General features: G+C 43.7%; 1 protein-coding gene across 6 annotated transcripts in view; it reads left to right on the top strand.

Annotated features, from left to right (window-relative positions):
* Positions 1-12,112, top strand: part of GRAP2 (GRB2 related adaptor protein 2) — a 108,753-nt gene extending 96,641 nt beyond the window's left edge. For all 6 annotated transcript variants that reach the window (XM_071731268.1, XM_071731276.1, XM_071731303.1 and 3 more), the window contains 6 exons: positions 1,566-1,657; positions 3,997-4,116; positions 5,850-6,018; positions 7,527-7,658; positions 9,768-9,887; positions 10,911-12,112. In XM_071731268.1, coding sequence (XP_071587369.1) covers positions 1,566-1,657; positions 3,997-4,116; positions 5,850-6,018; positions 7,527-7,658; positions 9,768-9,887; positions 10,911-11,090 — 813 coding nt within the window. In that variant the 3' untranslated portion in view covers positions 11,091-12,112. The remainder of the gene's footprint in view (positions 1-1,565; positions 1,658-3,996; positions 4,117-5,849; positions 6,019-7,526; positions 7,659-9,767; positions 9,888-10,910) is intronic.
* The last annotated feature ends 9,293 nt before the right edge of the window (positions 12,113-21,405 follow it).

The raw sequence follows: 21,405 nt of genomic DNA on the forward strand, positions 1-21,405 counted from the left end.
GGTGCACATACATTCATACCCCGTCATGAGCCCCCTCCTGCTGCCTGCACAACCTGCTGGCTCTCTTTACTGATCTCTAAAGGAGATAAGATGAACAGTATTGATATAGAGATTACAAAACAGGAAATATGAGGCCCTGAACCAGTAGTGACAGGAGGAAATCCACCCTCTTACACACATGCACACCTTCCACATCCTTCTCTGAGATCATGAGAGAAACCTGCCAGCCCTACCCCAAGAACCAGCAGGTGGGTCTTTCTGGAAACCTTGCTGGCAGCAGGGCAGGGCCTGAGAGTGAGCAAAGAATAGCTATCACCCCCCTTTGGTTGGCCACAGCAGCAAAAAAAAAGAGTCCTAATCTGGCACCCAAGGATGCAGGAAACAGTGATTTTACAAACAAGAAACTCCACAGCTTTCTATTCCCCAACCTTTTTGAATCCAAATGCATAAAATAGGCCTGTGTGGCACACAAGGCAATTGAGAATCAGTCCCAGAGACAGTAACATCCTGTTGTGCATGCAGAGTAGTTAGAATGTGCATTAGGCTTCCAAACCCAGGAGACTGGCTTACAAAACAAGTATTATTATTGTTAACAATAGACTTTAAATTGTCCTTTCCACTTCCTTTCTCCTTTTAGAGCTGTCGTGGCTCATGCTTTCAGGCTTCTCTCCAAAACCAGAGAGAACAGAACCGTGTTCCATTTCATAAAGTGGAATTCCATCTCAGGAGTTGGAATGTCAAAAGAAAGCACCAAAGACCACAACATTAGCAGTAAAATCACGATGTGGTTGTATCTCTGTCCTCTGGCTTAGTATAGCCCTATGGCTATACTAGGGGACATAAGCCAGGCAGCAGTGGGTTTGGGCAGTCCCTGGTCATCAGTGCCGTCCCTAAGGACTATTATGGTCAACAAGCACACTTGAAGCTGCTGCAGTGTGCACTGTGGACAGGCTTCCTGCTATCTGGTAATTTTTTAAGTGTAATGGTGGGTTTAAAATATTGTTTTGCCCCCTTCTTTAATCTACCTTGGCTAAAGTCAGGGTAGCTGAAGACAGCCTGCTAAATAACCTTCTGTGAAACGACATAGTAACATCTGTGTGGTCATACCACACACACACACACACACACACAAAGATATGTGTATGTGCCTCCATAGCAGAGGAGTTTTCACAGATATTTTTTTCCTTTCTTGCAAAGCTGAGATGCTCCAGTACCTACTATTAAAAGCAGGGCTGTGGAGAACTCCTTAAGCCCCTATTAAGTCCTTCAGAGCTGAATTTCTCCACTTCATAGACATCAGAAACATGCAGATGGTGTCCCCAGGTACCTGGATAGGCATTCAGATGAAGGGATAAAGTTAGCAAGCAATCCCTCTAACTCTCTTCTGCCTTCTTTATTGCTTCATTGGCTCTCATGTGGTCACCAGCCACTAACCTTGCTGCACAGTGGGTGGGAAGTAGAGTATTTGCAGAGTTCTCAACTATTCTTACAGGAAATTCTACCTTTCTGCCAGAATCTTGTCTTTCTCAGGAGACAGGTTTATTCCATCCATCTCTCCATTGCAGATTTTGAGCTCCCAGGAAGAGTGGTACAAGGCTGAGTTCCGAAGTCAAGAGGGCTACGTTCCTAAGAACTTCATTGATTTTCATGTTCCCCCGTAAGTGTCACAGAAACTACATGCACCACCACTGCCCATTTCCACAGGGTGCCATCAAGAGCAAGGGTGGGTGCATGTACAAAGGAAGACATCCCAGAGGAAGCACTGGTTAGAACATACTACACTGTAAGGATGGCAAGGATTGCCATGACGCTATATGTAATTCTGCCACCACACCTTATTTCTACCCTGAAGCATCCTCTGTTCTTTCAGAGCTGAATGGTTCTCAGTGTTCTCTATCACTCCCGAGTGACTCCTCTGTTACTGCAGCTCAAAGGGATATCACTGGGATGTGGCAGAAACTGCATTTAGATCCTCTCGGACAGAAGAATAGTTCTGATGTGAAGTCTTGGCAACAGAGGTTGAGCACGAAAGGAAAAGCAAGTGATGCCTCAGGAAATTAATTATAAAATGTAATATCCTCCCCCTACCGACTCCTAACTACCTTGACTCCCTTTTTTCCATCCTGCCATCTTCTCCCCCCCCACACGCAACCCCTCGCAAAGCGTGTGCGAGTTTCTCTGGATGCACTAGAGGTCAGTGCAACGCTGCATGAGATGTGACCGCTGCTGCTACTCGTGGAATGACAGAAGTGACAGACCAGACGAGCCGCCCTGCTCCCACACGCATGCAGGCACACACACACGCACATCCCTCTCCACGTTTCCTGACTGCATGCCCAAACACGGACTTTTTAGAGGACACGCATCCCTTCATTTCTCTCTTCCCACGGAGGCGGCAGTTGCGCTTTCAGAAAGGACGGATGGGTGGTAGATGAGCTGTCTGGCCCTGTGCCAAAAACATAACAATGCATGGCATTTTTACAACTTTTTCCTTTCGGCTGGCAGAAATGCTCCCTGAAGCCCTTCTAATTCTCCTCTTTTGAGGAAGTGCTGCAGCATTTCAGGAGAGAATGGGCAGAGCATGCAACAAGCCTAGGGCTGACAGCTGTAACACTCTTGTGCTCTGAGCAGGGAAACTGGGGGCATACGTGTGTTTTGTGGGTACAGGTAAGTGCCACTGTCCCCTCTGGAGTTGGCATTTGCCAGCTTTTTCAGACTGAAGCCATCCTGCTTGACTGAGCTGAGAACATTAGTAGTTTGCTGTACAAATACGTCCTTATACTTTTGGCCCTCATGGGAATGGTCTATTCCAGTCAATTGTTCTTGTTCACTCTTTCACAGGGCTGTGGCAAAACACAGGGACACGAGCAGCTTCTTTTATCACACACATTTTTCTCATGATGCTTCCTCTGTGCAAGAGCTGTAAAGAAACATTTCTATTTTGACATTTTTCTAAGAGTAGATGGTCTACACTTTGAAGCAGTTCAGGCCAGAAGTTAAAATCAGATGCAGGGAAGAAACCTGGCTCCTGTTTTTGATGGCCTGTTTTTTCACATCTTTGTTTTGCCGAGAAATCATTGAGACAGTTTATAAGTGCTGATAAAATTCTTATTTCTCTTTGCTAATGATACCAAGGTAAATTATGATGATAGTACGGAGAAGTATAACAAAGCTCACAAGCGGAAATTATAGAGCTTATGGCACTACCAGTCCTTAATTTTAATGCAATACAGACAATTAAGCATTATGTAAAAGCAGAAGACTGCAGATTGTCTATCTTATTAGCTGTGGAGTGGTCATATATGAGTTTACATTATTATTATTTTCTTTACTGAAAAATCCTTATGGACACTGTATTATTTTACCATTTATTGTGACTTTCTCATCATTAGTCCAGTGCCTTATACTATTGTTTGTTATGACTGACTAAACTTAATAAGTGTGCTTATGTATGCTGTGTTTCTGTGGATTTGAGCTGTTATAACTCTTGCAGGAACCAATTTATTAGTACTAAAACTTTCATGGTTTGCTTCTGCTAAAAATTTAAGTGTGTTCCTTGCAATATATCTTTCACAGTCCAGTAATTTTCAGTCAGCTTACCAAAAGCAATTTGATATATACATCTGAGAATTATGTGTATATATATGCATGCATATATATTTGTAATTTAAAATACCTTTGACTAACACCTTACTGTACTGTGCCTGTAATTACAGTTTCAGCTGAGAGCTGCTTCTTAGCAGGCCAAAATTTATATTGTTCTCTGCTTCTATGTGCTTTTACTGGTCAGAGAACATGGTTTGCATCCATCAAAACCCTGCACCTTAGCATGTATATGGCCACTGGGAGTAGTCATATAGGCTCCTCTGATCCTTTTGTTTTTTCTTTCCTCCACCCTACTTATTTACATTCTCCTTAACCTCAACCTTTCTGTTTCTTACCTTAATTCATCTTCCTTATTCATGTCCTGAATGAATGATTTTTCCCACTTGACAGCTGGTTTGATGAGAAGATATCCCGCCACGAAGCAGAGAACACCCTCATGAGCAAAGGAGTTGGCTCCTTCATCGTCCGAGCCAGTCAGAACTCTCACGGTGACTTCTCCATCTCTGTCAGGTAGCTGCTTCTGACAGCATTTTCCTGCTTCTTTTCCTGTTTAATGGCATCCCTTGCCTCCTCTTTATAGGATTCACGTTGTGACATAGCCTCTTGGGAAGTTTGCATGCTGCCAGTCACTGGCAATGCTGCTGTGTTGTGAAGGAGAATAAATAAGGCATCAGATTCCCAAATGTTTCTGCCTATTTCCAAGCAACACAGTAAATGCCCCATTCTAAAGCTGCATCCCTTAGTGACCTGCTTTTTGCAAAGAGCTGCAGCAAAGCAGAATGGTACATAGGACATCTCCAATAGTGCAAAACATGTCTTCTATTTGATTTATTTCCCTGACAGCTCTGGCTACTGAATCCAAGAATTCCACTAGGACCCAGTAAGAGATTACTATTACATTGGTAACTTACTTCCCGCAGATCAATAAACAGCCACTGGACAGAAATGGCTTTTAGTTGCTTCCAGCCCAGATACATTTCAGCAATTTATTGTAGCCCATCTCTTCTCAGAGTGTTCACTACAAAGCAGAGCTCATAAATGATGGTTGGTTTGCCAATTTTCAGTTAAGCACTTGATAATCAGTTTGTAAATTAGAGTAGTAGATTGCGATGTCTTTTCCAAGCAGTGTGGACTTTCTGATTTAGGGAACTCAGAAAGTATCTGGGAGGAATTCAAGAAAACGTTCTGGCTACATCCACACCAACAAACTAACCAAAGTCAGGCTCTTTCTGTAGCCCTGAGGTCAAGCCATTTGGCAGAGCCCGGGTTGGTATGGCTAAGCCCTCTTCACCTCACAGAACAGGGCAGCTGTGTTCAGGCAGCTCACCATGAGCAGTTCCTTGTCCACTCTCTACCCCTAAACATGGCCCAAAACTATCTCGGGGAGGGATTTTTGGCTTAAACCAAAACCACACAGGCACTTTAACAGCCCCTGTGACTGTATCACCCCAGGATAGCACACAGTTCCTGCTTAGTCCTTGTTTAGTTTATCTGTGCAAAGGGAGCCTCTGAGACCAATGTTTTGAGTTCCTGGCATTGCAAAGAGCAAGGAGGCAGACACCAAAACCAGATCACATCTGGTGCAAAGAGAAATCATCCAAATAAGGCAAGAGGTAGGAGGAGGGGAGTTGCAGGGGAGGAGCAGAGGCAGAAGGTTGAGTCTGGTCATTTGGCTCGTGACAGCAACTAATAATTCCTTTTTTTCTTTCTTTTTGGGTAGGGAGGATAACCAGCAGCAATGATATTACACTAGATACTGTGCAATTATAAAACTCAGTGTATGGCTTCATGTGACTGTGTCTGCATGTGGTGGTGATGCCTGTGGTGTGAAAAGGTGTAACATCTCTTGTAGTCAATCCAGACTGGGTTTTAGCAGAAACCTGCAGAAGCAAGAGGGTACACTACAACTGCACCTTTGCTTCTCAGAAAAAGTACAGAATAAAGCTATTAGCTATTTGTGGCCCTGAAAGCTCCTCTGGCATTTATCTCAAAGGAGAGGCTTTAAAATCCTATGCTTTGTTCTCATAGTTCTTTGTAACTGCACAGCCCTGCAGCACTCCATATTTGTAAGTTGATGAGTCTTTTGAAACACAGAGCCATATCTAGGTTCAGTACACACAAGGATGGCCATTGCTTTACTTTCCAGGGTTCCGGATTTGTCCAAGAAAGAAACTTTGCTTTCCAGAAAAGACTTTTTCAAAAAAGATAAAAGTGTGATCTCTTACTCTTCCAATTTGATCCAGGCATGAAGATGATGTGCAGCACTTCAAAGTGATGAAGGATTCAAAGGGTAACTATTACTTGTGGACAGAGAAATTCCACTCACTAAACAAGCTGGTGGACTACTACAAGACGACTTCCATCTCCAGGCAGAAGCAGATCTTACTGCGGGACAGTAGCCGAGAAGATAAGGTAAAGACAAGCTATCTGTAAGAGGGTTTTTTTGTAAGAAACCTTTCTGTGGAGGGAATTCAACCTAAGAGAGTGTCTCAGGGTGGGAGCGTGAAGCTGTCCTTGGAAACCTGGTCACATCACTAGACTGGGGGACCCTGCAACATGCATTTTTAGTGGAGTCACTGGAACGTAGTGTTATATGACTGAGCAGAATTTTCTGATTCTGCTTTGGATAGCAATAGGCAGTGCTGCAAATCTGCACAGAGGTGCTTTGCTAAAGCTGTGCTAGGGCTCCAGAGCTGAAATTTTAAGATGCCTTACACATCCATGGGAATCTGGGCTTACTTTGTTGAAATGCCTTGATTTCATAAGGGCAGGTGCACTTTGTGTCCTGGCTGGTACTTTGTGTCTAGGTATAATATGAGTCTGGTTTCCCAGAGTCCTTGGATGTACCCAGACTGCAACTGTTATTACTTTTGTCTGCTCAGAAGAATCATCCGTCCTCTGTTACAGAGTGAACACAGTAAGGAGTGTGGAAGGATGAAGGGCAGAACCTGGAGCAGTGGCTGGTAGGAACTGGAAAGTACTCCTGAGAAGAACAAAGCAGATATGGGAACAAGTTGTGCATTCAGGGGAGACGTAGTAGATGTTTGAGAGGGAAGGGAAATCCCAGTCCAATGAATGCCTGGGCTTGTGCCAGGGGAACAAGCAAATGACGCAATGGAGACTGCTATGCCTTGCACACACAGTACTGGGAGTGAACATGCCTGGTCTCTGCATTAACCAAACTCCTTCCTGCTTTACTGGGAAACAGATTCTGGTTTTAAATTACCAGGATGTGCGGGCAGAGGCAAGGCAGAAAGTACATGACTTGCTCACTGCAACAGTGGAGTTTTATAGGCTGCATGTGGGTCACTCTTGCTGGCTCCAAAAGAGAGATAATTTATTTTTCAGTCTGAAGAAGAGGCTTGTGTTATTGTCTCCTTCTAGACCACTTAGCACAGAGCTTTAAAAATGCATTAGTAAGGTGTAAAATAGAGGTTATGGGACCTATGAGAGAGAGATCACAGTGAAGTATTGTCTGGGAAAGGAGAAAAGAAGACTGTATGCATGTGTATCAGTAAAACAACCTGTTTGGGCTGACTGTGAGCAGGAAGGGAAGGAACTGCATTTACTTCGAGAAGCAGGCAGGCAAATGAAAGAAGAGGAGTCAAGTTTGCTTTGGCAAACACTGTGGACATTTGTTATGGTGATGGGCTCAGCAGGGTATGTTTAGCCCTCATCACAGTGGGGTTTCTGTTTACAATTCAAATTTCTAGATGCTACAGTCATGTGATAGAATGATAGGATCCTGTGCCGGTCCCCAGATCAGTGCCCACATTTACAGCCCAGCACTGTCTAAAATACAACATTCCTGATCCATCCTTCTGTACAGAGGGGCAGGATCTTTCCTTTGGAAGAGCCTCTAAGGTAAAGGGCAGTGGTAGTGATCAGTGTGATCACTTTTGTGATCTTTCTTTCACCAGGAGAGGCGCGGTGGGAGCCTGGAACGGATGGGTTGGGAAGGATTCCACCTGGATGCAGCAGCTGGAGAAGATCGTTCTTCTCTAGCCAAGAGATACACAGAGCACCCCGTCCCCATGCTGCAGCAGCAACAGGTGAATGAGGGGCTAGGATGTCATGTCCTGACACATGAAATATTGGCCTTATTTGCTTGGTAGGAGTGAACAGTCACTTTATCAAAAACCTGCCATCCTGAACCTGCTTTATGAGGCAGTCAGTGAGGCCTTTGTATGGGAATAGCAGTGATGATTGTATTGGCCCGCGTAGCTTTTTTGATGTGTAAGAAATATGTAGGCTTTTATTTAGTTCTGTGATCCATGACTGATGGACAAGCCAGCAAAAAATAGAAGTCAGTGTACAGTGGCCCTTTCACTGGGAACCTGGGAGTACTGCTGAAAGTTTCTTATGCCTCATCCCAAAAACTGGAAAACAAGGAGTGGTGTCATGTTCTTGCTTTTCTTATAAAGTGTCATCCAGTGAGAGAGCAGAAAATCACTCCCAAAGCTTGCACACATACACATGGTTTCAGAAACTCCATTATAGTCTGTAGGATAAATGGAATGTTGCTGCCTATTTTTGGTTTTCTGAGTTGTACTACTGACATTCAGCACCACAAAATACAACACAGGGATGAGAAATTACCATGGTAACCCTAGGAGAGTTTGGTTTCCTTCAGAAGATTCCTCCTCCTCTCTATTCCAGGGCCTCTCTGCATTCTTTCACCATGTTACATCCCTGATGTGTGAGGCTTCTTTACTTGCTTGCCTAGGAACGGAAAGGACACCACTAGCACCTGGTGCTATATCTTCAGTGTTCTTCCTGACTAATTTGGGAGAAAACAGTTTTCCTGAGGTTGACTCATGTCTCTAGCTAGAGACAGGGTAGCATCATCCAAGAAGAGGACTTGTCCTGCTGAAGGAAAGAAATCCATAGCCATGTCCCTTTAGGCAGCAAGGCTGGGGACACTTGTGAAAGGGCTGTCCTCTTACCAGACAAGCAGTGTTGCCTGTCAGGGGACTGCTGAAACAATACAGCTTGTGGCAAAGCTGAGGGTCTGCACTCTTTGGAGCACAGTTTATGCATGGGTCATGTTTGATAAGGAGGAGAAACACTTACAGGAGTAAAGTGTCCATGCAGTAAGTCTTGCAGCTGCAAAGGCAGATTGAGTTCATGCACTTTCTGGCAGGGACAGGTGAGGTAAAAATTGTGTAGTCCCAGGAAGCCTCAACAACCTTTTAGGCTGAAAAAGGTGCAAGTGAGACTGAGGGAGTTTTTGGAAAAGTAGGTGCAAGAAAGGAAGCAGCCAGAGGGAGAGGAGGAAAGCTATTTACAAGTAACAGCAAACACGAGCTGTTGTTCTTCCTCCCCCACTGTTGACACAGCTGATCAGAGCTTGTGTTACTGAAGCACTGCTGCAACCTGAGCTAACATGATAACAGCTTCTGTCATGCTATCATCATAAAAAAGCTTAGTGCATGTACTAAGGGCCTGAAGGGATGAAGATACTCAGCCCCTCTCGGCTATGCAGACAAAAGAGAACTCATTGCCTGGATGTTGCCTAGTTCCTCTCCTCATCTGTCTGGGATAATTTGTGTTGATTTGACCTCAAATGCGTGGCCATACAGCTTCTTTGCTTCTTTTCTTTGAACCTTATTTTCTCTTTGGTTAATTGGGCTCCTGGCTTCTCAGTCTTGTTCTCTTTCATGGAGCAGCCCAAAGAATAAGTAAAGCAGTGAGTCCTCAGATATATAATCAGCTGCATCAACATCACTGCTATTCCACCAGCATATGGGACAGAGCAAGACAAAGGAGTGGACAGGACTGGGGCGTAATAACTCCAGACTGGAGGAAGTCCCCTTGACTTTTCCACCATGAATTAGAGCAGCCTCAGTTTTAATCCAGAAGTCCCAAAGTCCAAAAAAGCCCCTCTCTAACCACTTTTCCCAGCAGTTGTGGAACACAGTTGAGCACAGTTTACTTTCAACTTCTAGAAGAAAAATCCAAAATAGAGAAGCCTAAGGAGACTTCTTCCATGAGGGACATTGCTTGCAGGACTGCAGCACAGGGTTTGTATTGGAAGCAGATATTTAAGATGATTTACTTGAGAGTTGAGCCCTGATTCTCTGGCCACCAATGACTCTTAAAGCGCCTCATTTATACGCCTCAGCATATTTATGATTTTTCTCTTGCTGTTGTCTCTCTAGGATAGATATGGTGGGAGTCTGGACAGGAAAGATGGGCTGTATGGACTAAGGGAACATGGCCAAGGAAGTGCAACAGCTATGCAACGAAGACATACAGACCCACTGTACCAGCAGACACCGGTATGTGACATACCTAGAAGTCTCCATTTGCCCGACTCAGGGCATCCCTTACCAAAGGCCAAGCAGTCTAGGTAACATCACCTGTAGAGAGGTTGCATGAGGAACAGTGTATTAAGCCTGTTGGGATAAACCTTAAATGTTTCTGAATCTCAGGACTCTCAGTGCCACTCCTGGGGCACTCTGAGGGTTTTATATAAGCATAGTTCATATAAGCCCATGATATGTCCCATAAAATCTGATTTCTGGTCAGAACGAGAGATTTATTGCAAATTCTTTTATGATGATGTTCTTATAAGAAAAAATCTGACCATAATGTTCATTAAAGTTGAAACCCAAGATAAACTGGTACACCTAAACAGTTCCCAAGTCCTTTTGATCCCAGGGGGCTGACCCTGGGGAGAGTCCAAATAAGACTTAAGACACACACACCCCCTGTACTGCAGAAGTACCTGAAAGAGCACATATCATTCTGGACAATGTTCACTAGACTTGCTTGTGTGCTGGCTCTCTTGCTGTATCCCTCACAGTCCTCTGCTGGTGAAGGACATATTTCTATATCCCTGCCAGCACCAGCCTGCCTCCCTACAGCCATTTGTTTATAGTGTATATAAGCTATAAGTGCTTATAGTGTATAGTGAGCCTGACAATGACTCAAGCAGGAGCTCTTCTCTTTGCTATCACAACTGGCTTCAAACATGGCCAGTCTTACAAGGTGGAGAAAGACCCATGTGAACACTGTTTCCTAAAGACCCGCTCTCAGTCTGACTTTCCACCTTATGGTGTGAATACCCATGAAAATACTGAGTTCTGCTGAGAACTCAAGAACCAGTGTGTGGGTGTCCCAGTCAACTGGTCCCTTCTTTCTGGCATCTCCATCACCTCCTGGTTTAATTAGATGGTCTCAATTTCAACACTGCTTGTCCTCTCTTAGCAAATACAGGTACTGGGCCATAAGAGCAGCGAGAAGATCATTTTTAAGAACTGTGACTCATTGTTTCCTGCTTGTCTCTATCACCTTTCCAGAGAACTCTGTGGGTCCGTGCCTTGTATGACTTTGATGCTGTGGAGCACGACGAGCTGGGCTTCCGCACAGGAGACATTTTAGAAGTCCTGGACAGCTCCAACCCATCTTGGTGGAAAGGACGACTGCGTGGAGAACTGGGTCTCTTCCCTGCCAACTATGTCACACCAGTGCTCCTGTAAGGGCACTGTCTGCCTCAGAGGGCCACGCTGGAACTGCTTTTCTGACATGGCAGGGACAGAGAGGGAATGCATCTTCCCCTGCCCCCAGGACATACAGTGTTTTGGGGTTTGTCTTAATTTATTGGCAATCAAAATGCTGGTATGAAAGGAAACCCTCTGAGGACGATAGGAAATTTTTCCCCTATTTTTCACGTACATGAAGGAGAAAAATCCTGGACTGTTCATCGAGACCTTACTGGATCCCCCCTGTCCTGTTCCTGCGATTAGGTTTGTTATGTGGAAGTGCACCCCAAATAATCTAGGCAATCCTACCCTTTCCTTTTTTGGCCTGGTAGCACTTGTAGCCTCTTCAGGCTCCATTTCACCTTTCTTTCAGAGGCAGGAGAATACTCCAGGTTAATTAAATGATCATTTGATAATGATCATTTGATCAACTGATAATCACACATCCTTCAGATAGAGAAGGAAAGTGAGGGGGGTTTAGGTTGAGGTGCAAGGCAACCTTGATTTCTCTAAATAGTTTCTGGCTCACTCCTCTAGAGCTTTCTGTGGGTACGGATTGTATGGTTACACCAGATGAAGGGAAAGGATCCTGTAAGCTTTTTTACAAACTAACCAGTGGTGAAGGCATGGGAGGGTGAGAAGCTACTTTACCTGCTTCTTCTGATAGTCCTGCTCTTCCTTCTGCATCCCGTAACAACAGCTTGTCCCATTTTCAAGCTGCTCTCTGAGGTACCTACATTTCTGTTAGACATCCTGGTTACAGCAGGTCAGGCTCTTCAGCTAAATAAATATCCACTGGATTGGATAACAATGAGTATCTCTCACTGGTTCTTTTTGTAAAACTGAGTTGGGGAGTTGTTGGAGAGAAGAGGTTTTTCTGGTTTGGTGGCAGAAGTTCTTTCCCTGAGAACATGGGGCATTCAGGATCACTGCATGCACAGCTCTGACTAGTGGAATGCCTCATCCAACAGGTTAAGCTGCTGCTTTACAGTATGCAGAAAATAAAGTTGTGGCCAGCCTGTTCTCTGTTCCAGTTTCTTTTGGATGAAACAAGTGAATTAATAAGTTTTCAAATCTTTGCTGAGTGAATGCCCAGATTTGACACAAATAGACTGCACATTAAAAATGATCCAGACCCTGTGAAGGAGAAATTGCTGCACAACCACAGCTTAGACAAGGTGATATTAAAGAAGCTGCCTGACTTTTTTACAACGTGTGGAGCCCCAGCCGTCAGCTGGAGGATGCAATGATTTATCATTCTTGGAAAAGAAAGAAAAGGTAAGAAAGAAAAAATCTAAAAACAAATCAGACCCATCAAGAAAAATGTTCTTATCTTTTGTGAGTCACAGTGGGAGAAAAACAATCCCAGAAGCTGGTTCTTGGTGAAGTCCAGTTCAATGCAGCTGGCTGAATAAAGCTGCCAGACAGCCAGAGCATTAGCAGAAAGAACCCAGTGTCACATTTTTGAGAGATCTCTACCAAAAGTAAATTTTTAGTTGATGAAGTAAAACAGTAATAATTAACAAGGCATATAAGGTCCAAGTAGAATAGAAACTTTGAAAGACACGTTAAGAGCTTATCTCCACTAGCTATCAGGGTGGTTCAGGAAACTGAGCAATACCATATGACTTCCTGGGCTGGACTTGGCCCTTTTCTCTTGTGGGAGCTCTGTTCTGGATAGTATTTTCTTTTGAAGTGAAGTCCATGAGGCTTCTTCTGGAACAATCTTCCTTATTACTGGGTTGCAAGGGTGTAACCTCAGTGACTTCACAGTTTGAGGAGTGTTTTGTTATGATTTGCTCTTTTTTAATTGTTTTTGGGTGTTTTGTTTGTTTGGGGGGTTAGTTTGTTTGTTCCTAAAGTAATATCAAGTTTGGAAGAGAGAGAATTAAAATTCAGCCGGAGAGAGGATTAAGACCAGGAGAAGATGGAAGCAAAGCAATCAGAGACCAGCACAAACAAAGGAGGGATATGAATGATGAATCTTTCATATTTAGGTCTGGTTGAAACAGAAGAAATGGTATGTTGACCCCCTTACTCCAACCATGTCAAATCATCTTTCAGTTAATAGTAAATTCTTTTTTCTTTTTCTTTTTTTTTCTTTTGTTTTTTTTTAATGAGTTACTTTTGAAATTAAAAGCAGTGTCTCCTTTTCTCTTGGTAGTGAAGATGCAGTTGCACAAAATTAATCGAAGATAATGCGCTTAGCAGCTTGATAGCTCTTCACACATTTGAAACCCCTTTACAGAGATTAACTAATTAAGCAAGTCTAAGTAGTACATTTTAACTCATGATTCGCTTGAGGAAGAGGTAAATTTTCACGTGATTTTTTTTAAACTGATGTTTAAGGAATTAATGCGTAAGGTAATTAGCGTTAAAAGTCTGCACACTAATTATGGACAACATACCAGAACCAGAGTAAAATCATTATTTCTCATTATGAGCAGCACCTAATGATGCCAAAATTATTGGGAGGCAAAGGTATCGTGGCATCTGTGATAACCATACAGGTGCCATGTTCTGCACTGCCTTGGTTTGGTTCGCACACCCAGTCTCACTTGGCTCTGCTTTTGTCCTTGCCTGCTCCTCAGAGCAGAGGCAGTGCTACCCTGCATTTATTCTACGTGCCAGCAGCTAGGAGGCACAGGCATCAGACTGCATTTTTCTACCCTCCCACGGTAGTTGTTTTCTTCCCAGCAAAACAAGAGCACAGAGAAAAACCGTGGCCCTTCCCAAATCAGTGGAGTCTCTGGATTCAAGGAGAAATGTGAGCAAAAGGTGGAGTTTTGCTAGGGTAGGAGGTGCTGTAGCTCCTTGTTCCAACAGACTTGAACTGTAGCACATTCCTTGCTAATATTGTGGTGCTTTGCTTTGAGCAGTTCTGTGAAAACCTCAGATTCTGTTGCCTGTGGAAGAGGAACATGTTAGCAATGTAGGACAGCCTTAAGATGAGTTTGATGAAGAGACTTTACCTGACGTTTGTCAATGTTTCATAAAAAAATAACCCCCTGAACACATCCTGAGGGAGCCCGCTGTGAAGCCAAAATGGGAAGGAATAAAGAGGAACCCAGAGGAGTATTTTGTTTGGTGTTTTTCTTAAGTGAGAAAGACAGTTCATGAGAAAAGAGACAGTAAACAGAGATAAAAGTAGGAAAAGTATGTGGGAAGGCAAACATTATTAAAAATGAAACAGAGGAAGCTGGACTGCACATGGAAAAATAAGTTTGATGAGCACAGCTGAGCCTACATTCAGCTGCAGATCCATATTTTGTTTATAAACGTCTCTGCGATTAATAAGGCTGAGTGAAAAACAGTAAATGGAAATCTCCTTTCATGTAAAAGCTGTCCAGGTGGTTGTCTGTGCCACAAAATAGAGATGTCTCTGTCTTGGTGTTCATGCTTACTGTAGCAGCTGCACTCACTGGAGTGTGCTGCAGAAACCAAGGGAACAGGGCTGGTTCCCATCTGACTGCTGACACGGTAAGAGCACCAGGGAGTGGTGCCACAAAGCAGCACCTGGACAGGCTGCTGGGCCAGTCCCCCTCTACCAGGGATACAACAAGCACCTGGGTTGTTGTCAGTTTGGGGCTTTTGGGGGGTTTTCTGGAGGGGTTTTTTGGGTTGGGGTTTTTTTTGGTGGTTTTCTTTTTTTTTTTTTTTTGTGGTGGGGGGCGGTTTGGGTTTGTTTTTTTTTTTGTTTGTTTTTTTAATATTGAAAGTAGTTTTCAATTCCAGTGGGTTGTGCAGGGAATTTGGAGCTTTTCATGACAGGCACATGTTTATTGTTTTAGTGGCACCTCTCATTCTTTTTTTCCCAATGGGGCCCTGAAGCTGCAGGCAGGCTCTTGGAAGGCTATTTTGCCTTCAGCCCATGTGGAGAGCAACCAAGGGCAGCAGAAGATCCAGAAGCCAGGACGATGTGGTCAGGAGAAATCAGTCTTGAACATCAATGTAGTACCAGCTGGGACACTGCAAGAACCATATAGCCCAGCAGTGAGGTGAAGGGTGAGCTCTAACCTGAGCAGGGCACAGTAGGTCTTTAATTATATCAATTTCACATCATATGGACAGCAAGAAGGTCTGGTGGGACAGAATTGTAGCATATGGGCTCTGCTGAAGGGTCTGGGTTACACCAGAGTAGGTGTGAAAGAGTGTTTGGAAATGTTGTTCCTGTCCAGTAAGGACAAGAATCCTAACTGCACCTCTCCACAGCCCATCACCTTGATGACCCTGGATGCACCAGAAAGCCCCTTGCCCAGCAATTGGCTTTGCTGCTTTTAAATGAAACCCTATTAAGATCAGCTGAAATCACTGGTGTTCCCTAGATGGTCCAGGCAGTAGTATTTGCTGGTTAAAAGATTCTCCTTAACTGAAGAGCTTCTGACACCCAGCCATTCATTGCTGCTGAAAGCTTTGCATTTCAGCAGGAAATCATGAACTGACTGTGTGATATAAGCCTTTAATAGCACTGAGGAAGAGGGCAGAGCATTGCCAATTTCTCCAGGTTTTAAAGGCAGCTTTCATGTGACAGAATTCAGGAGGCTTAAATTTGCATCCAGTGCAGTTGTTTCTCAAATAAGCAGATCTGAGAGTAGAAAAAAGCCAAGAATTTATCTGTAGGCTACAGGACAGCAGGGGGACAGGCAGGTGAGTAGGAAAAGTTTGCTGACCTTTGTGCAGAGGGAAAATTCAAAGCACATTTTCTGCTGTCATTGTGCAAGTGAGAGCTGCTTGGCAGATGTCCAGCCTACTAACATGAAAATGCAAAATTTTGCAAATGGCAGGTGTGCAGGGGTGCTTGTAGACATGCAGAAATAAAATTAGCTCAGGCAACAAAGGGAGGAAAAAGAAACAAACAAATAAAAAGATTCCAGATATCTTGCAGCTTCTCTCTGCTAGTCAAACAGGCTGATTTCCACCAGGATTTATGAAAGATACAGCCATGGTAAGTTTGTTAGTCACAAATAAAGTAAGAGTGAATCTGGGGTAAATAAAAAATGCCTCTTGGAACATCAACCTACTACTATGCACTTAAAGCTATAAAATGGTGACAGTGCCCTAATATTATGACTGAACTTCAATTCCCCATTTATGAAATACTTCCGGAAAACCATGCAGTGATTTCTAGCCACAGATAAAGAAGGAAGAGGAAGAAAAAAAAGAGGCACCTTCTCTGCTGATATAGAGGTCATTTGCATTTTACCTTTCATGGTTGTGCTGCACCAACTCTGACTCAGACCATAACTTTTTCTTCCTTGAGGTCCTGGACAGTCTCTCTCTCTCTGGTCAAATTCTGTCAATAATAACAAAGAGAGCAGGAACCAGTCTGTGGTGACCCTTCTCACGACTGAATGTTTTCTGGCAGGTGCAGCATGCCAACAGTCTGGTTGCAAAATGCTGAATTAGAAGAAGACTGCATTAGACTTTTTTTTTTTTTTTTTTTCCTATCTCATACAAATTTGTGGGAGGGAAAAAAAAATGTCAATCGCAAGTTTTCTACTGGTACCAAGGGGAACTACCCTTTGCTTTGCCCCTTATTTTCATCAGAGATGAATGCATGTGTTCCAACAACTCATTCTGAGCTAGCAGCATTTTACATTCACTTGGTGGAGGTGTGAATAAAAGGGACATTGTGGCAGCAGAGAATCACCCCTCTGAGGCTGAGTATCTGCACACCTGAGCTTGCCATTGTGATGGCAGCAATTTGCCCGTTATCGGATGAAGATGGTCTGCTCCTAACAAAGGCCAAGATTTCATCAGAGCAGGTGAGTCAATCTAACAGCTCTTTGCCACCCTGCAGAAAACCATCCACTTGTTTTCTGCCAGGTTAACGAGTTGAGTCAGCTCACCCAGGGCAGCACAGGGAAGCCCAGAGCCAGCAGAGGGTGAGCAGTGGAAATGCACAGCCAGGAGGGCAAAGGCAAAGATGGAACCTCCCAGTTCTGGCAGTAAGTAGAGCTATTAGATCACTTCATCCTAGGCTGTAGACTCAGCAAAATTAAAATTTGGCTTTGAGGTTGCCACAATGCCTCTGTATGACTATGGAATCCTTCTTTTAAAGCTTGTTTGGGAGATTGGGGCTGGGGGGGGTGGGAAAGGGGGAAAGAACTCAGATCAGGTAAAATAGCATGTCCTTCATCTCCTCCATGAAAGACTTCATTTAAACAGCAAAGCTGTAAGAGTTTGCTAATTTTTTTGACTGTAAATTAAAGCAGGAAAAAATAATTCCTAAAATGGTCACAACAGTAAAACTCTCAGTCATTCAAGCTATTATCAATAAAACCTCTGAGAGAAATGGACCATGCACAGTAGCTTTCAGGAGGAAAAAATATAATAGCATGAGGCACCATGCTGCCTTGTGAAGCAGCTAAATTAGTGCCACTTGTTGCTGATGCTTCTCTTTCTGGGTGGGGTGCAGCTATCAGTCGTGTTTATCAGGTTGAAGAACACACCAGTTTCAATCTTCTGCATCAGCTGACCAAAATGATAGCTACATATTGTCATTTAAAATGTGCATGACTTGAAGAACACAGACATTTCACAAACACTTACACAGCAGAACGCACTCTGGAACAGAAGTTGTAAACATCTTGACTTCAGGACTCCAAAGATTAGAGGTAAGGCCTCAAGACACACAAATGGGTTGTTTGTACTGACTTTAGACAAATTCTGACTAAAAACCTTCATCTATAAAACAGAAGGTTCATACCCACTTGAACATCATAGCAAGCTTGTTGGGGTCTCTGCCACAGTTTCAAGCTCAAGGCCTGCAAGAGGGCTGGGTACAAGATTTACAGGGTGAAATACTTAGGCTTTGGTTATGGGAAGCTGGAGAACATGGTCCCTTCAGACTTCTGGGGCAGTCTTCCTCTGACTCTATTGATGAACTGAAGGCCAACCACTATAATGAGAGATACCATTGCTAACAGATGACTGGTGGTGGTTATTGTCCTTACAATAAACATTTAAATATGAAGCCTATTTTTCTGAAGTGCTGGCTTCCCTGGGTCTAGAGAAAGCTGTTTCTGAATAGAAGCCTGTGTTAGCCTGACTGTGCTACTGTGGCACATGCAAGCTTGAGTATGACTGGGAGAAGCAGACCACCTGAGAAGACATCTGAGCAGGCAAATGGGACAGAGCTTTGTCTGAGTAACTCAGTATTGTAGGTTTTAAGTCCATGGAGCTATTCTGATTTTTACCACCGAAGGTTCTGCCTCATTATTGCAGAAAGAGATCATAAATTAATTTGATAAGATCTTCATATAGGGAGCCAAAGGGTGTGGGTAGTGATTTACTCCTCTTTGAAATGATAATTATCATCTTTCATCTATTTAAAGAATCTTCATATTTACCTGTATAAGACAGTCTAATATGGTCAAAGCCTCATGGTTTTCTTTTCTCATGACTCAGACAAAGCTGACCACAGCTCCTAAGCTCTTCTCAAACTACTCTTCATATTATGCTTCATTCTTTCTACCTTATTTCTGCAGCCTCCAGCTCATTGAAAAAGGTGGTGTTTTTTTTTTCCACTCATGTCTGTACAGGGAAAATGTGTCATTTAAGAAAAACAACTGGTTAACTTAGAGCTAGTTCATCTCAGCAAGTAATTGAAGCTGGTGACTGAGCTCTGACTGTTTCACAGTAAGTGGTCAAGCCAAAGATCCTGCATGGATTCATGCAGTCTACAAAGCAGAAGTGAAGGGCACTGTGTTTGGTGAAGGCCTGTCCAGTGTAGAATAACCAGCCACACAGTGGCATCAGTGAAGAACAACCATGTTGTAAATGTGCATAAATGGCTATCCTACATAAAGAAGAGCTAACATTCTGAGGAATACAGTGCTCAAGGAGGATGAAACCTAACATTACAAGACAGGTGTTGTGTTCAGAGAACATTAACCAAGATTGACTAACCCATTTTTAATGCCGCCATCTTTTGTTCATGCAAAATTCAAATTTATGTTGAGCATCCTGTTACTTAGACTGTGGGTGCAAGATTCTTTCTAATAGGATGCATAGTGCCAGTATAGACAAGGCTTGGCTGGGTCAGCACCACAATCACCTCAACCTCCTATTTGCATCCCACCCTCTCTCCCTTTGCAGTCACACATTAGCTGGAAGCTGTTGTCTTAATCCTTGCAGCTTCTAATTCTTTCATCCCACATCCACAAATCAAATGCTTTCTTTTGATCCTGGATCACCTTCTCTCTTAAGAGTGTGTAGATTTGCTTTCCATTTCATTTATTACACTTGTTAACCTATCATGGACACAGGTGTGCTCTTTTCTTTTTTTTCTACTTTCCTCCCTCAACTTGCCATAGCACTTTGGGAATGCTAAATCAGGACCAAGGCCTTGTACTGCCTGGACTATGGCCAGGCCCCAGAAGTCTTGCAGCTTCCAGCTAGTGTTAAGAGGTGGGTACAGGTAAGCAGACAGAAGTAGCCCAAGGAAGCAATGAGGCAGAATAGGTCAGTGTGATGGCCAAAGCATTTTTGACCTATCTGAGTCTGGAAAGGCCTTGCCAGCACAGGAGCTCTGCTAGGAGTCTGATCCTTTACCCTCCAGGTAAAGAGCAGCAAGGAAAGGAGAATCCTTCAAGCAAAGGACACTGATTTATGTAGCACTGAGATTTTGACTGGGAACAATAATTTTGCCTCACTTTGTCAGCTTGTAGTTTGTGAGACTGGGATGACCTTCTCTCCCTGTCAGGACAGCACATGGACACTCAGGTCATTGACTAGTCTGGAAGTTTGACTTACTCCTGTGGTGTGAATGATTGATTGTAATTAATAAGGGATGAAGCTGAGACGACCCCTGCGATGCAGGAATCCAGAGTCAGCAGATTTGGCAGAACTCTGTGAAGTTTTAGCCTTGGCATCAATGTCTGTGTTTTAGGAAGGAGCAGCCTGTGCTGGCTCAGTGGCAGAGCTCAAGACAGCAATTAGAACTTTAAAAATAACGAGTGCCAACTGGGGAAAAGAAAAGGAGACCACAATTGTTTTACAGTAGAAATTATGAAATGCAGAAAACTGCCATGGAAAACTGAGTGTATCAAGGACAGAACCCTGCCTGAAAAAGCTAAGAACAGTAAAGGATTTTAAAGAAATCTGGAATAGGAAAAACTCTAGCAATGATACAGACTTAATAATATTTTTATTGCTATAGGGAAGACAGGGGGCCTTTTGTCTGTTGTTACGGAACACATAATGTGTATTCATCTTGACAAACTCTGTCCTAGAGCTTTGTCCCTAGTCCCACCCAAAACAAGGAGTGACAGGAAAACAATATTGAAAGCGTTTTCCTGGACATACCTCTGCTGAGACAAGATGTGACAGGTTCAGAAAATAAGACAGGAGGACCTGCTGGGGAAGAGGAGAGTTTTCATTGAACCTTGACTCCAAAGTCCACGAGAGTCTCAGTATCACGCGGAGGACACACTTGAAGGACAATGAAATGAGAAGTCGTGAAGGCCCAAACCCTTGCAGACATCTTTATTTTCACAGCACATTTCTTTATGTCAATGGCATCTACGGCCCATTAGTTGCAGTGGAGCTCCCTTGCGTAAGTGGGAATTCAATGCCTAAACACATTTGAGGATCTGGCCTTCCAAAATGAACCCCACCAGGCCCTGAAGAGTCCCTGGAGCCTCTTCTGTTGCCAGGGATACTGTGGGGGATTACTGTGTGGGATGGGAACACAGCATCCGGTCCCTGTGGTGTAGGGTAGTTGCTGCACCCAGGATGCTCTGGCAGAGACTGCTGACATTCCTGGATCCAAGTTAATTACACGTGTCTTCATTTTCCTTCTCTGGTTTGCCCACTAATGTTTCTTCCATGTTTCTATGGTTTTGTGTGTGCAGCTGCCTGTGGTCCAAAGGTCTATTATCTTCCCATCCTGACATGTAGATAGGCAGTAGAACGAGTGGGACAGAGCAATAAGAGATAATTAGCATTCAGATAGGTCAGGAGCTCACTTGGGGGTTGTGCATGACTGTGTTTTCCCAACTTCTTGTCAGAAACAAGTGTTCACAGAGCCAGGGTGGTCACCAGTGGTGAAACTGCAAACATGAAACCTCTGTGGTGCTTCAGAGGAAGTACTGGGGGCAAGGAAGGGTTCACCTTGCACGTTTGCTCAGCTGTTGGGAAGGGAGGCCGTGATGTGCTGCCCAGAAAATAAAAAGCGTGCTGCAGAGAGCTCGTGTTTGCTTCCTGCACCTCTCCTCTGCCATGTAGATCCATCTCATGTTCTGAGAAGCTTTCTTTTGGGTGGATGTAATGTGTCAAGTGTCTTACCCATGTCCTACAGTGAGCTTGC

This window comes from Heliangelus exortis, chromosome 1 (genome assembly GCF_036169615.1).
Source record: "Heliangelus exortis chromosome 1, bHelExo1.hap1, whole genome shotgun sequence".
Taxonomy (NCBI): domain Eukaryota; kingdom Metazoa; phylum Chordata; class Aves; order Apodiformes; family Trochilidae; genus Heliangelus; species Heliangelus exortis.